This window comes from Apium graveolens, chromosome 4 (genome assembly GCF_009905375.1).
Source record: "Apium graveolens cultivar Ventura chromosome 4, ASM990537v1, whole genome shotgun sequence".
Lineage (NCBI taxonomy): Eukaryota > Viridiplantae > Streptophyta > Magnoliopsida > Apiales > Apiaceae > Apium > Apium graveolens.
Window position 1 is genome coordinate 281,331,170 of NC_133650.1, and position 17,150 is coordinate 281,348,319.

The window sequence follows — 17,150 nt, forward strand, 5'->3', positions numbered from 1 at the left end:
TGCTTTGAGCTAATGCAGACAGATATATATTCAAACACAAAATGTAAAGAACACAACACACTTTAAAAACTTTTCTGGTGGATTTGTTGTTCCACCAGAGATGGTATATTAGAAAATCTGTGTTCAACAATGTTGATCACAGCTGCATCCTAGTACAAACTAGATGAATTTTCTCTCAAGATATTTCTTAACAGCTCTGGAAAATCTCTCTCTAATTACTAGCTTCTTCTTGGTTTATATATATTACCAAGTGTACAAGTGAAAAACAATATAAAATTACAATAGTAAAATAAGTTCTTCACTTGCTTCTTTTCCTGTTCACTCAAGTACTTTGTTGACTATTGCAACTTTGTACTAAAGAAGAACGGCTGCTTTTTCTGTTGATCCTGAAATTCGGCTACCACATCTCAGGTTTTCTCTGTCAACCCACGTGCCTCTGTTTGTAGGTACAACTACCACTTATCAACGGCTAATTAGCAGAACATCCGTTGAAGCTTTCATCCGTTGATGACTTCATCCGTTGAAGGATGTTATCCGTTGAAGCTTTCATCCGTTGATGCTCTCATCCGTTGAAGGATGTTATCCGTTGAAGCTTTAGAGACATCCGTTGAAGCTTAGCTTCTCATCCGTTGAAGGTCTTTAAGTCATCCGTTGATACCACTTCATTTATACAAAATTACAAGGCATGAAATATTTACAATTGGCCTTCCTATCTGCATATCATCTAGTAGTCAACATGACTCATAGTTTCTCTCAACTTCTAAGAATTACAATTTTAAATACAGAGACTGAAATATGCTACAATACTAGACTTATTTCTAAGTAAAGCTACACCATCAACGGATAGCCAAAGTGGTCTTATCCGTTGAGGCTACAGACACTAAATTTCTACTTAAGTGTTTTGTTAAACATATCATCAAACTAATGCACATATATTCCTAACACTTATTATCCATCGAGTGAGTAGCTTATGTAACAATATGTCTGTAGCACATTTCTGCATACACATTGTTTAGAATCTGTAGTAGTACTTAAGTCATGTTGACTTTAGATAGATATGCAGAATAGGTTGATTAATTGTACATAGATGATGTCTTGTAATTCTGCATAAGTGAAATGAAGTCAAGTGCCTGATTGCTACCCGACGGATAAACTACAATGAATTCGACGGATGATCAACAACCCGATGGATGATCAATAACTCGACGGATGATCATGAACCCGACGGATAAAGAATTCAAATATCTGTTGACAGTGACAACACAGTCACATGTGTCGAGTGAATGCAAATGGAATGTGGTAGCCTATTCAACTGGGTTTTCGAGAACAAAGAAGCATTGCCATTTTCATGCTATTATGAAGATATTCAAAGATGCTGGAAAAGAGTAATGAAGTAGCATTGTAATAGACTAGATAGTTTTTTTTTTATTATCATGTCTCCAGGGCCGGCCCTATGTATTTAGGTGCCCTAGGCGGGATTCAAAAATGGTGCCCCATATTCATAACCAAAAAATCAAAATAAGATATATTCATTGTATAAAAGAAAACTTACTTGAATCTAAAGTAGCAAGTGAATATAATGAATTTCTTGTACGCTAAATATCCAAGTTTTCAACCTCCTGCAATAATCTCCTGCAAGCCACTGATGTAGTATCATGAATATAGAACAGTCATCATTATTAGTACACAACAATGTCAAAATAAAGTTATAAAAATGAGTTTACCTTTATTGATTTTGAAACTTTTTTCTAGGCTTTTGAGATGTGAATCTCTCTATGATTTTGCTATAATCTAGAGAACTTGCCAGCTCACTTTCAATAGACAATAAATCCAATCCATTAAGTCTATCTTGAGACATCGTAGAGCGGAGATAAGATTTGATCAGTTTCAATCTAGAAAATGTCCTTTCCGCCTCTACCACTGTAACAGGAATGGTCACAACGATTCTATAAGTTAACCAGGACCTTTTTCCAGCGCTCTATCTCTTTTTTAATCCGATCTTGTTCAATCTTATCAATTGTTTCATTTTTCTCCATCCGCACTTCTAACTCAATCCAAGCGCTCATATTTACTAGATGGCCATTACTGCTTTCATGAGATCTTAACTTAGCAGCAAGATTGTGCCAATCATCAATTCCATCTTCTGCAAAATTTGTCTTGGCCACATCATGTTTAAATAACATACAACAAATACAGAAGACTTTGTTTGTTGAGAGTGAATAAACAAGCCACTTCTTATCTTGTTTGTCTCCATTCTCATATTCTTTTCAATAGGAACCCCAATATCACCACTATTAGTTGTTTTTTTCCCAAAAAACTTGTCAAGAGAGCCCATTTGCAATTTCTCTGCTTCCGCCGCTTTCAATTTCTTTTGCCTTTTTTGATGCCCCGATAACTGGTTACGCTTCATTTTCAAATTATCTAGTCATCAAACAAAATAAATAAATAATGCAATTAATTTTATTCACCAATCCCAAATCAGTAAATCACAAAAGACAAACTACTTTTTACAAAAACAAATCTCAATTATTCTCTAATTATTCACATCAAATCCTTAAATTGAAAAATAATAATAAACAAATAGTAAATTACAATATTATTAAAAAAGTAATTAGAATAGAAATCTTTAAACCATACATGTGTTATAATTGCTGAATTGCAAAGCACAGATGATCCGATCTTCACGATGAGTCTATGACTTCCAGTGTTTTGATAATTGATATTCAGAATGAACAGAGAACAATCTGTGTTCTGTATTTTATTCGGTAGCTAAGCAGGGGGAAGGAGAGGGTTTTGTACTTTTGTTATATGACTTCATCTGGCCATCTGGGGTAATGGGTATAGACGCGCATAGTCCAAAAACTCAATTTCTCCAAACCTTTCACATTTTTACTTTGTTTTGTTTATTAAATAAATTTATTAATTATATTTTTAAAGTAAATTAAAGTAATTTATAGTAAATTATATTTTAATTTTAAAATAAAGTTATCACAAAGATAATAATATATTTTAAAATTTTAATATGTCCCCCAATCACATATGTTAATGTATTCTAATTAATATTTGTATTTTAAAATATAAAAAATAAATAATATAAATAATATAAAAAATAAATACACCTATATACATATGTTATTGAAATATTTTGGTGCCCCTGTGCGCGGTGGTGCCCTAGGCGGCCGCCTTGGTCGCCTTACCCAAGGGCCGGCCCTGCCTGTCTCATTACTTTGTAATCTTGGTAATATATAAACCAAGAAGTAGAAACTAAGGAAAAAAACCAAGCAACCAAGCAGAGAAACATTTGTAAGCAGAATTCTTAGCATTTCTCTGCATTCTTAGTTGTTCATTATTTTGTAAGCAGTTGTGAGCATTTTGCACACAGGGTTCTCTCGATATATAATATATATCTGTGGTGGAATCATTCAAATCCACCAGAAAGTTTTTAAAGACTCTTGTTTTTAATTACTTGTGTTTTGATTCATTTAAGTAACTATTTTGCATTGTGCTAGTCAATTCACACTTATATATATCTTCGAGTTAGAACAGTTTTATTTCAAGAAAAAGTTTCAAGAATTTCATTCAACCCCCCTTCTGTAATTCTTGTCATATTGTTAAGGGACTAACAGAAATGTTGTATGTAAAATATACTGTTGAAGAATCTGTCAATATTTAGGTTAGCATTTTTTTGGTATGCCATAGGCACGTAATAGACACCAACTTTTATAAGTTTAATTTGTTTTAATTGATTTTCATTTATTAATTATCATGAACCCCTGCATTTCACTAACTACCAATCAAAATGATTCATATTTATAAATTTTAGTGTTTAGCATATGCTCATGGACACACTAGACAAATTCGTAAGTCAAATAAAAATACTCCCAGCTCATGAAATTCAGTTAGTATGTGCTGAATCCGATTAAGCTCAGCTCGAAACTCGAAAACGCGGCTCGAACTCGGCCTCGTTTATACTTACATTGAATTAGTACTGAAATTAATTTTATTATTTATAAATTGAAAAGTAATGTTACTCCATGTGTTTGTCTCGCTAGGTAGTATAAGTTGGGGGACGGACACTCGACACACATTTTAAAACTCCTTTAGAATATAGTTTCTAAATAATTTTTAAAAAATTGTTAATTGTGAAAAAAAAATTATTGTTTAATGTTTAATACATAAAAACAATCAAATATAAATTATGTAAATATATTTTATATTTACCTTAAAATATTTGTCGAGAATGAAGAAAAATTGTATATAATAGTGAGTACATTTAAACAAAATTAAAATTAACAGGCTAACAAGTTTACCAGACTCGTGCTTTTTTAAACTCAATTATACTCTTCAAATAAACAAATATCTTAAATTAAATAAGCCACACTTTGAGATGATAAAATAATCCGAGCCGACGGATACCCGATCCGAAATCCGAAATTTGGATATACAGAACCCGAAATTTTGTATTTGGATTTCTACGATACTGAACCAATACCTGATCTGAAATTCGAAACTCAATCCAAACCCAAAATCAGATTAAAACTCGATACATAAATAATATATTATATACAATATATTAAATGTAAGCAGTGTTTTAAAAATCGGCCGACTAACCGATTAATCGGATTTCGGACGGGTCTCGTTTCGATTATTCGTTAATCGGGTCAAAGTACGGTTTTTTTAAAAATCAGTCAAAAGTCGGGCAGTTTGGGAAAAATCGGTCGATTTGGGTCAAAAATCTGTCAATTTGGGTCAAAAATCGGTCGAATCGGTCAAAGTTTGAAATTAATAAGAAAATATATTTTTAAAGAAAAATTTAAGTTTTTTGAAATTAATATTTAACATTTAATAATTAATATTAATAATAATATTTTAAATCTTAAGGTTTGAAATAGTATAGAGTAATTTTCTAACTATCAAGTAATGACTAGTGAGTAGTTAATAGTAATTAATTAGTATAAACCATCTAAATATCAATTATGGACTAGTGATGGTGGTTTTGTTTGTAAATCATATTATTTAAACATCAATATTGAATTAATGATATGTAATTTTATTTTTGTAACTCATATGAAAGGTTAGTAACATTCAAATAGAATTATTTATTATTATTTATTAAATAAATTGCTTTTGATTAATACTCCGATTAATCAATCCAATTAATCACTGAAAGGTCCCACCACCGAATTATTTATTAAATAAATAATTCAAATAGAATTATTTATTATTATTTATTAAATAAATTGCTTCTGATTAATACTCCGATTAATCACTGAAAGGTCCCACCACCGAATAATCCCGATTTCCGCTTTTTAGAACATTGGATGTAAGTCATAATTTACATATTTTTATTGTATTATTTGAGCAGTAATAGATAAACTAGCATAATAACCCGTGCGAGGCACGGGTCATTTTCTAGAATTTTTTTATGCATCATGCAATTATAATGTTTTTTGAGCAATTTCAACAATATCCTTATGTAGGCTCTTGAGTCAAATTTTGAAAAAATGGAGATAAAAAAATTTTTCAACAAGCTTGATGTCCCCCTCTATAACATTAGGAGTTTCGAATGCTTCCTCACTTTTAGGAGTGAATATCCACTCAACTATTATTATATTATATTTTTCTTACCCGTTATTTTATATTTAATAAATGAATATAAACAGGGTAATAAGTGTACGTTTAAAACAAAACAATTAGACTTAATCTGTAGAACGTCGTTAGTATGTTTACAAATAAAAAGCTAAAAATTAACATACATGTTGAATACAGAGTTGACCAAATCTTGAATTTTATTTAAATAAACTATATGTACTGCTCTATATTATTACTGAGTTCACTACTAACTTACAATTAACTTACTCAACTTAAAAAGATAAAAAATGCATAGCTGAAGTCAGAATGACTTGCAATCATAATATACAATAATGTAAAATTTACATTTTTGTTAATATTAAAGTTGATTTTAATGAAAAATATTAGTTTTTGAAATTATTCGTATGTATGTACGGGAAAATGTTGGTTTTTTATTTACACTACTGTTAAGAAAGTAAAATTAAGTTATATGTATGTGTGTGTTAGCATGTAAATTATTGTATGTTATATCTCTTAGTAAATTGTGATGATTTCAATTATTTATATGCTAAATATCTTATTTATGTACATGTATAATCATTATTAACATCTAGTGAGACAATTGATTACTTAAATAACATGCATTTATAATTATTCAAAAATTAAAATTATGTAATAAATAAATTGCTATAATTTATATATGGTATTCACATTATCACCGACAAACAATCCATATCTATTCTTTACGCAACCGAATATCAATCATGGTTGTAACATAAAAATGAATTATATATTTTTAAGACTCATTATTGATATTCATGATTTTTTTTCAAAAATTCGAAAGAAAAATTGTAATTATATCGTTATTTAAACCGTTTTTAAGTTTCTTTCATTACGACTCTAATATTTCTTCATATAATAATTTGATAACATTTTATATTTTTCTCCTAAAATTAAAAATTTTCAGTTCGATAAAGTTTTATAAATATCAGTTGAACTGGTTAATTCCTTCAAAATATTGAACAATATATATTTTTTTCCTTAAATAATATAAAATGCATTGAATCAAATGCTACAATATAGTATAGATATAACTTTTATTTGAATAATTCAAAATATTAAAATAATTCAATATATTTGTACAATATTATCTTGATCAATGAATATTGCTAATCTAAAAGAATTCTTTTTTAAAAGCTAGTTTTTTTTAAGTGAAAAATGAAAAATAAATCGATTTAATATATCATCGTAGTTTTAACAAATCTTGTGAGATCTCATTTCAAATTTCAAATATTCTTAAAATCGGGACAAATCCCAAAAATAATAATATGTTACCAATGAAGTTAGCAATTTTAATATAAATAATTAATTGACTTGATTCTATAAAAATCTCAAACACATTAATTTATATTAACGTAAGATATTAAAAAATTTCACATTATTAGTAAGATATTCTCGCCGAGCTTGTAATTTAAATTTACTAAACGTACAATGTGACGATATTTTTCGGCCGGGTCATGTAGTCAAATTTCGAGTATTTTTTGAACAATGGAATTCGAAGGCAAAATTATAAGTATATCGTTATTTGAACCGTTTTTAAGTTTTTTCATTACGACTATAATATTTCTTCATATAATAATTTGATAACATTGTATACCATTCTCCTAAAATTAAATATTTTCAATTCGATAAAGTTTATAAATATCTGTTGAACTGATTAATTCCTTCAAATTATTGAACTATACCTTTTTTCTTTAAATAGTATAAAATGCATTGAATCAAATGCTACAATATAGTTTATTTATAACTTTTATTCGAATAATTCAAAATATTAAAATAATTCAAAATATTTATACAACATTATATTGATAAATGAATATTTCTTATCTAAAAGAATTCTTTTTAAAAAGCTAGTTTTTTAAAAGTGAAAACTGAAAAATAAATTGATTTAATATATCATCGCAATTTTAACAAATATCGTGAGATCTCATATTAAATTTCGAATATTTTTAAAATCGGGACAAGTCCCAAAAATAATAGCGCTACCAGTGAAGTCAGTAATTTTAATACAAATAATCAATTGATTTGATCTATAAAGACCTCAGACACATTAATTTATATTAACATAAGATATTAAAATATTTCACATTATTGTTAAGATATTCTCATCGAGCTTGTAATTTAAAATTACTAAACATAGAATGTGACGATGTTTTTCGGCCGGATTATGTAGTCAAATTTCGAGTAGTTTTTAATAATAGACCAAGTTCTGATTTCAAATTCGAAATAAACTAAAATGCATTGACTCATTAAAATTCGAACTTATCTAAATGTGTAATACCAATATAGATTATTTATACATAAGTGATTCTATTTTCAATATATTTTTAAAAATTATATATGTACATTTTAATTACTTTTTATAATAAAAAAAATATGTTACAAATATGTGAGATATATTTTCAAACTAAAAAATGATTAATAAATAAGATAATAATCCATTTATGTACCATGCCTAACTTTATATCTGAAATTCAATTTTTTAAAATTAATGTACAAATATTCAACTAACTATCCTTTTTTTTGCGGAATTCAAGTAAGTATCTTTAAAGTTAAATAAAATATTCATTTAGCACACTTACATATTATGTGTATGATAAAAAGTAAATGTGACAATATGGTGTAGTGGTAAGAGGTTGTATAGTTGAAAGAAATAATTTGAGTTCGATTCCCACGAACTACATGTTTTATATTAATATTTAAAACATGGGTAATTTAGTCTGATGTCAAGATTGTCAACACTTTTTTAGTAAATTATAAATCTTTACTTTAATTTTAAATTTTATTATTTATAATGTACCTTTATGTATTTAAAAAAATTCATTTGTGATAGGATACTAAATAATTCGTTATTAACATATCTTAGATTTCACTCATCATGTCAATTTGTGTAATATAATATGTTTGACTATTTATTAATTCTTATATTTTAATTTTAAATATTATATAAAATATAATTAATGGTGTTTACATATATAAATAATATTAAATTTGACTATATTATTCGTAATTATCAGAAAAATACCTGATCCGATCCGAAATCCGACAAATTTAAATTTAAATAATCCGAAAATATTTGAATTTGAATTTTACAATACTTTATCCGAATCCGACCCGTTTACATCCCTATCTGTACAACTGGACTCATCAAAAAAAATCGGAAATCAAATTATTATCATTTAACCCGGCCCGAAGAACATACGAAATATTGCAAAAGCAAGGGAATGAATGGCGGCCCATAATTATAAATCATAATCGAAAATTCTAATTCATTGCGTAATTCTTGTTTGTTTTGTTTAATGCTTTTCTCTAACCAACCACCCACAGTTTCTGTTTGTACCAAAAAAAACAAACAAAAATTAAAAGGCAATTGAGCAGCCAGCGGGGGTTGGTAAAGAAAAACAAAATGGAGTTGGTAGGTAGGTAAGCTTGGTATATTTTTCAACCTGTTGAACTTTCACTTACATGTATGTGCCCTTTGTTATACATACAACTTGTAATCGAAACCATAACTCTGTTTTTTCTACTGCATATCTACGTAAGATTTTAACAATGACATCTTCGTTAATTACAATGTTTTAATATATCATCACACTTGATCATCTCTTTTTGTTGCTGTTATTATTTAATTTAGTTAATCGAACTGTTATAATTTATTAGAGTTTTGATTTTTATGTTGCCCTGATTTCTGCAGCGACTTGCTATACTGACTACTACTATAATTTAAAATGGCCAAGGACTTGCAAAACCCCGCTGAAGAGGTAGATCGTCCCCAATTCATACTACTTATTTTGCTATTACCAATTATATATGTGCGTGTGTGTCTATTCTTCGTAAAAATGTTATATATTGGGTAATAGTCAGCGTCGAAAAGAGGATTCCTCGCTTTATACCGTCAAGATCAAATTAGAACCTTAGTGCAAATTATAAGCCGAACACAACAGCAGCGATATTTGTTGTGAATTGTAAAATGTAGTGTTAATTTGCTGAGCTAAATATTTTTTTTTTCTTTGTAATTCACATATGTTTTTGTAGGAATTAATTGTTTCTTTCTTAACACAATTTTTTCCCATTAAATTTGTTTAAAAGACGATAATGTGTCACTCAAATTAAGCTTTCATATGTAGCTAACAAAACACAGAAATGAAGAAAGCTATATAATGAAGAACAATGAAAAACTGGATTATTGAAATTGTTGAATATGTTACATGAGATGTGTTTATATAATTAGTATAGATAATTCTAGGGTGATTTAAAAGTTGTAGATGTACTATCTTGTTTTTATACTTGATCTAACAAACTAAATGAGCAAGTTGATTGTCTAACTGAATTGGGCGGCTTTTCTCTATTTGAATTGTCAGCTTCCTCCTTTTATGTGTTTGATGTAATGCATGTGAGAGACTGTGTTTCTTGTTGCTTAGTGTCATTTTCTATATCAGTAACATTATGTTTTTTTTAACTGTACTGAAAGTATAAGATTGTGTAATTTATTATAAGGTGTTGTGGTCTGCAGAAGAATATAAGTTGGTTTTAAGTGGAATGTTTATATATGTGTGTATATTCATTTCAACATTTGGCACCTTAAGCAGATGATTGTCAATGATCAGGTTGTCATTGGGGAAGAAAGAGGTCATGTCAGATTGATCACCTTAAATCGACCCCGTCAATTGAATGTCATTTCTTCTGAAGTGGTCAGTTCGTAGCATATGCTAAACCCAAATCCCAACTTATTTTAATTTTTGGGTATTTTATTAATATTCTGTCATTCCCTCACTGTGCTGATTATATGTCTCACCTTGCCTTTGACTTAGGTTTCCCTCTTGGCAGAATATTTGGAAAATTGGGAAAGAGATGCCGATGCAGAGCTAGTCATAATTAAGGCTAGTACATCTATTTTTAGTTTTGTTTGTTGTCTGTTTCCTGCTGCTTTGTTAAATTAATAACTCAAATAGTACTAGTTAAATAGTTATAATAATTAAAATTGCATGATGCTGTATTCTAAATAGATTACTGGTAAGAGCTTGGTACAAACTTTTAAACAAGTCGTGCTTGTGCAGGGAGCTGGCCGTGCCTTCTGTGCTGGTGGGGATTTGACAATGTTCTATGCTGGCAGGACTTCGAGTAACTACATCATGCTAGAAGCTTTCAGTTTTATCAATTTTAACATAATTGTTTGTTCAAAGCTTTTATAAAATTGCCAAAAATTTTCTTCTAGAGGACGCCTGTCTTGAAGTGGTCTATAGAATGTATTGGCTTTGCTTCCACATTCACTCCTATAAAAAGACTCAGGTATAGTTACTAATAATTTTTTCATATGCAAAAAGAGTAAATAGACTTGTAATTTGTTACATATAATACTTGTTGGTCAAATCTTTAACTAAATATGTATATGGCAGGTTGCTCTTGTTAATGGAATTTCCATGGGTGGAGGAGCATCTTTCATGGTTCCTATGACATTTTCGGTTGTTACGGAGAAAGTTGTATGTCAGACTTGTAGTCTCCCAGAAATTCATGCATCATACTTTAGTAGTTTAGTATATAATTTTGTATATATATACTCATTCAATTTTTCAATTAAATGTTTTACTGATAAACTAATGGTTTATTTTCCTTTAGAGCATAAACTGCCACCTCAGATCAAGTGATTTTCTTTTTTCAAAACTAAATATCAGTAAAGTAAGAGAATTTTACAAGATAATTTTTATACCAACTAATGTGATGGAAAACAAACACACTGTTTGGATAGGTAAACTGTGTTGAATGAACTATCAAGAACTTTCTGCTCCTGGGAAAATATCCTTCAAAGCATCAGCCGAAAGCTGATGAATCACAATTTCACTAAAATAGTGATTAATCCCATTCCGTGTTTTCAGAATAATGTTTGTTGCATCTTGAACTTCTGGCTACATTCAGTTGACTCATATTTAAGACTGAGAAATTACGAAGGGGTTGATTATTATGATGCTTCATCTTGTTAGAATACTTCATGTATTGAGAATTTAAGATCCTTCTATTATTTTACCTTACTGTTGATATACTCATACTGAGATAATTGGTCTTATTTTTTAATCTGGCTAATATCTCGTACATAATAAGGTTTTTGCAATGCCAGAGGCAAGTATTGGGTTTCACACTGAGTGTGGGTTCTCTTACATGCTTTCTCATCTTCCTGGGCATCTGGGTAAGCTATCAGCTAGTATCTATAAATTTCACTTAGTACAAGTAGAAAAATTATTCCATGAAGAAAAACATTTCCTTGTGAAAACGTTCATGGCTCCTCACTTATAAAGAATTCGTCGAATGACTTGCTTGAGAATTTATGATAATTAAGAAATGTTCGTGTGATGTTAATGTGTTCTGTCAAACAACTAATGGTAGGTTATAATTAATGCAGGAGAATATTTGGCCTTAACAGGGGCAAGGTTGAATGGCAAAGAACTTGTTGGAATTGGGTTTGCAACACATTTTGTTCCTTCTGAGGTACCCTGACACAACATAAATTCTTTCCGCCTTATATGTTCTTATTGGTTGACTAGTTGATTTAAAAATGTTAAAATATAATTGTATCTTTGCTTGATTTAACGAAAGATTCTAGCTAAATAAGCTATGTATGTGGAATTTATCTATCTTTTTTGTTAAACATAAGCTCTATATAAAGAATATTGTAATAAATTAAATACATAAGCTCCAAACAAATGGCATACCTCTTGATTTTATGTTTTTAAAAATTAACGAATGGTTTCAAGAGCTTCAATTATTTAAAAGGATCTGACAGGAGCATAATTATGAACTCCTCTCAGTTTCAATTCATTTGAGAGGTTTAAGTTTGTGGAAGTGGGTTGAATCTAGATGCAACTCGTTGGAAACAATCCAATCACCAAGTCAAATTAGCGTTATGCATATGAATAAAAGAGCTCTTTGAAAGTAAAATGAAAGGGATTCGAGACGATATGATGACTATTGACACCAATATATATGTCTCGTGATGATAAAAAAAATCACAGCACAAGTGGTCACGGGAAAAATTGTTTTGAAGTTGTAGATTTGTAGGTGAGATCTTCGTTGTGGATAAAGATGCCCCAAATTTCCAATAATTTGAAGTTGGTAAGAAATGCATTGAGATGAATTTGGTGAAAAGTGCCCATTAAAATTTTTTGCATTTTTTTTGGAGAGATGTGCTCTATAAAATTTCAGATCCGTTAGAAGTGCATCAACAAATGTACTTGTTGAGAAGTGCTAGAATGTCTGGGTAATGGGAAGTACACTAGAGATCCTAAACAATTTTAAAATTTTGAATCGAGAGGGAATGTTAAAACGTTAATTTAAAATTGTAATTAAACTAGAACCTCAATGAGTGAATGCATGATAAATGAATAGCCTTGTCACTTGGAAAAGGGTCCAAGTGAAAAATCTCGCAAAATGCATTAACGATAATTGTTTTTAAGAGTTTTAAAAGGTCTCATGTAAACATAATGAATATTTACCAACTTTGAAATTTGTCATCCATTCTTAAATATTCATATGCATTAATAAGTAGTTTTTGTAATTGATTTGGACTGATAATTGGAAGTCATTAAATTGAAAATACGCAGTAGTGTGGATGCTTTATTAAACTAAAATTTTAGAAATATATACAATATATATATATATTGTACCTTGTATACGAAGTCTCAAATACACGGTCCATATGTGCGCATGACTTTATATTGTGGAGTGTCAAGAAAATTTATGATAAGAATTTGAACCATTATCTTCTAGGTATATTCGAACGTTAAACATAAAAATCTATGATCAAAGAAGAAAATAATACTATCATCTAAATGAATAAATATTAATTTTTCAATAATTGTATGATATATTCATTTATCGAGAAATAAATAATCTTGTTAAAAGTATATATCAAAGTGGTATTTATTTATCGAGGGTTTATTGTAAATAATTAAAGATGTATTATACTTTATTATTGCTTGATTATAGGAAAGAGTACTAGCTCATTAGGCTATCTATGTGGCAAAATTCTTGTTAGTTTAATATGAGCTCTATATAAAGACCATTGTAATGAATAAAGTATATAATCTCCAAACAAATATTACAAGTGAAGTTGCACAGCGTTTTCGAACAATTCTATCTCTTAAATTTTATGTATAAAAAATTACCTTTATTGTTGGGAGTGAGTTATTAAAATTTAAAACATTAATCTCTTTTTAAGGTGTTTTTACTGATTCACTAATAAGATATGCATTTTGTTGATTTCAGAAAATGAATGAGCTGGAGCAGCATTTGCTGAGCATAAACTCTGGAGACAAGAATATGGTCCAAGCTGTAATTGAGGATTTTTCCGTAAATGTTCAGCTTGATGCTGATAGTATTTTAAACAAGTAAATGAATCTGAATAAATAAAGCGTAGTTGCTACTTTAAAAGGTTGATCCGACCAATAATTTTTTTTTTACAGGCAGTCAATAATAGATGAGTGTTTTTCCAAACATTCGGTGGAGGAGATTATAAAATCTTTGGTAACTTTATTTTCATAGTGAAAAACTTTTTTGTTACTTTTGTTGTTTTTCCAGGACATGTTTCCAGAGAATAATACTCTTCTTGCTTAACCTAGCTAAATCTTATGTATTACCTTTTTGTGCTTTGACTTCAGGAGACAGAGTCTGGCAAGGAAGGAAATGCTTGGATCAACAGTGTACTCACAGGATTAAAAAAGTCATCTCCTTTGGCATTGAAGATCACGCTTAGATCGGTAATTTCCATTTTCTATTTTAATGTTGAGATTGGCTACAAATATCTAGCTTTAATGATATCATATCTTACATTTTCATTTGTTCTTAAACATTTTACAGATTCGTGAAGGGAGAAATCAAACACTTTCCGAATCCTTGAGGAAAGAATTCAGAGTGACGATGAATATTCTTCGAACCGCAGTATCCGGTGACATGTATGAGGTAGTCAAGTTTATTATTCTTCACAAATACATTCGTCACCATCTATTTAAGTATTCAGATCTAGCAATACGAATATTCCCTACCTCTATAATGATGCTATATACTTGTCCAAGCATGCAGGGTATCAGAGCTCTTGCAATAGACAAAGATAATGCTCCAAAGGTATACTTTTTCTCTCCCTGATTCAACAGATTATGACTCAAGTCAGACTACTTCTCACTTAATTTCAGAGGAATGATGTTATGATAGCAATTCCATTACTAGCAACCTATTGCCATTCTGTCAGTATGTAGTTTGTAGTACTTTTCAGCTATTTATATGCTTTGCTATTAGCTAGGGGATAAATGAGATAGATAGTAATATTAGTATTGGTAATACTAGCCTCTCACATGCACCTAATTAATAGATTTGGTAAGTGAAAAGGATTATTGCCAAAACAAGAGAAAAGGGGAACTGCATGTTATATCTCTAGTGTTTCATTCACTGCTTTCTTAGTACTCAAACAAACTACATGACAGTGGGATCCTCCATCTCTGGACAAAGTGGATAGTGAGAAAGTGGACTTTGTTTTCGGACCATTCCAGGAAGAACTAGAGCTCGCAATTCCTGAAACAGAAGACTGCAGGTATGTTCTATCTTTTCTCTACTCTCTAATGTTGGATTTGTTATTCATCACGTGTAGTGCACTAAATTCATGATAATTTTGCCAACAAAATGGACAAACAGATGGGGTGGGAAATTTGAGAATTCAGCATATGCACATCCACAGAATGTTTGAAAAGTCAAATCAATATCTGGGCAGCAGCTATAAAATAATCTTTTACATCTGTCGAATTTCTTCGCTAGTTTGTTATGGTATTTGTGCTAATTATATTTTCTTTTTTGTGATAAATCAAAAGTACTATGTATGCAATATTGGTCATTGCCGTTTTTTAATTGTAACCTTGGAAAACTGCAGAGGCTATTGCCTATTGCTATGGTTTTCGTGACAACAGTTGTAATATGTTAACTACAGAAGGATGTGATGCATCTTATTGCATGAGGATCATCTATTCTCTTTATAAATCTATACTTACTCTTTATTAATAAGCAAAATCCTCTTTCAATGATACCTTAATACCATTTTTTTTGCCAAGTACCTTCATACCAAATTTGGTTTCACTGTTTCATACTTTCATGTTTCATCCCAGTTTCGGGTTCGATTATCTGCAATTACATAATTAAACAAGATTTATCTGTTTATTTGGTTTCACACCAATTTCATGTTTGATTCTGTGCAACTCACAATCAAATTCAAATCTGCTTTTACCAACACTCAAGTTTTTGATTATCTACACTAGTATAAATAATTTACATAATTTTATATGTGTAGTATCATAAAATCAACAAATCATTTACATCTAAAAAAGAGAGGATAAATTGTTCACATTTAAATTTTAATATTAGGACGTATTAGTGTTACTAATAAGTAATAATTTATTAATATCTTAATCTCAGTCTTGCATGGGTTATCTCCTAGAATAATTATAGTGTAATACATATCTACTTTACTTTCTGTAATCCCTAACTATATTAGAGTACTGGGAGTCTAAACAAGTGGAACATATTATTCTGTAAACATGTGTTTTCAGAACATGTTATATTTTATTTGGGACTCCGTAGAACTTGATGCTCAAATTTCCCATTTGAATAAATTGTTGCAGTCTACTAGATGCATGTAGTTTGCAACAATTTAAGACAACATGTAGTTTGTCAAGGATGCTTGCTTTAATTATTATATTTAGAACATATAATACACAGATCAAACTCGGTGAGCAATAGGAAATTTTTTGACATTCAATCAATTTCTTCATCGTCATTGTCTTTCACATGATTTATACCTAGGACCAAACTCGTTGAAGTCCGGAATACAATTTTCTTTCGATTCATTATCTTCTTCTTCTTCTTGCGATGACGGTGATGCAACCGGTGATTCATTATATCTCGTGCCAACTATATTTTGATCAATCTGTAACAACAAAAATTTGTTCCAGATAAACTTGCACAATGAACAATTAATAAATGCACAATAGGAGAGGCTTGCACAAAACGTGAAATGGTATATCGTCGTCGTAATATGAACTGACTTAATGACATTGCAACACGTTGCATATCATTTAATGAGGTTTCACATATAGGAATTACTCTTAATCTAATACAAAATCTAAACACGTTAATCAATCTAGAAACATGTTTGTTCATGTGAACTCGCACAAAAGGGCGAGTAAAGAGTAAATAACCTAAACTTACTCCACCACAAAGGCGACACTTCAACTCGAGGTTAACCCTAAATCCTTATGCAGTAAAGGGACATGGTAAAAAAGTGTGTGAAGAGTTTGTAGCAGAAAGGACATTGTAAAATTCATATAGGTGTTTTGCCTAAAAAAAGTTTCTCATACTTAGGATTTGAAACAAACTATGAAGAATATATTTGTGGCACATGAAATCAAGTCTTGAGTAGTTTTTAGGATTTGAGATGCAATCAATGAGTTTATTGTCCGGCAGTTTTCAAATATGCTATTGAAGAACTT

At 29.8% G+C, this 17,150-nt stretch overlaps 1 protein-coding gene across 1 annotated transcript; it reads left to right on the top strand.

Moving 5' to 3' along the window:
* Positions 1–9,040: 9,040 nt before the first annotated feature.
* On the top strand, positions 9,041–15,691 carry LOC141721077 (3-hydroxyisobutyryl-CoA hydrolase-like protein 5). The gene is made up of 16 exons (XM_074523819.1): positions 9,041–9,169; positions 9,326–9,392; positions 10,239–10,322; positions 10,443–10,511; positions 10,689–10,752; positions 10,847–10,920; positions 11,028–11,111; positions 11,728–11,812; positions 12,026–12,111; positions 13,888–14,009; positions 14,085–14,145; positions 14,280–14,378; positions 14,479–14,580; positions 14,701–14,742; positions 15,099–15,205; positions 15,307–15,691. The coding sequence occupies exons 2-16, from the start codon at positions 9,360–9,362 to the stop codon at positions 15,356–15,358; spliced, it is 1,164 nt and encodes a 387-aa protein (XP_074379920.1). The 5' UTR covers positions 9,041–9,169; positions 9,326–9,359; the 3' UTR covers positions 15,359–15,691.
* The last annotated feature ends 1,459 nt before the right edge of the window (positions 15,692–17,150 follow it).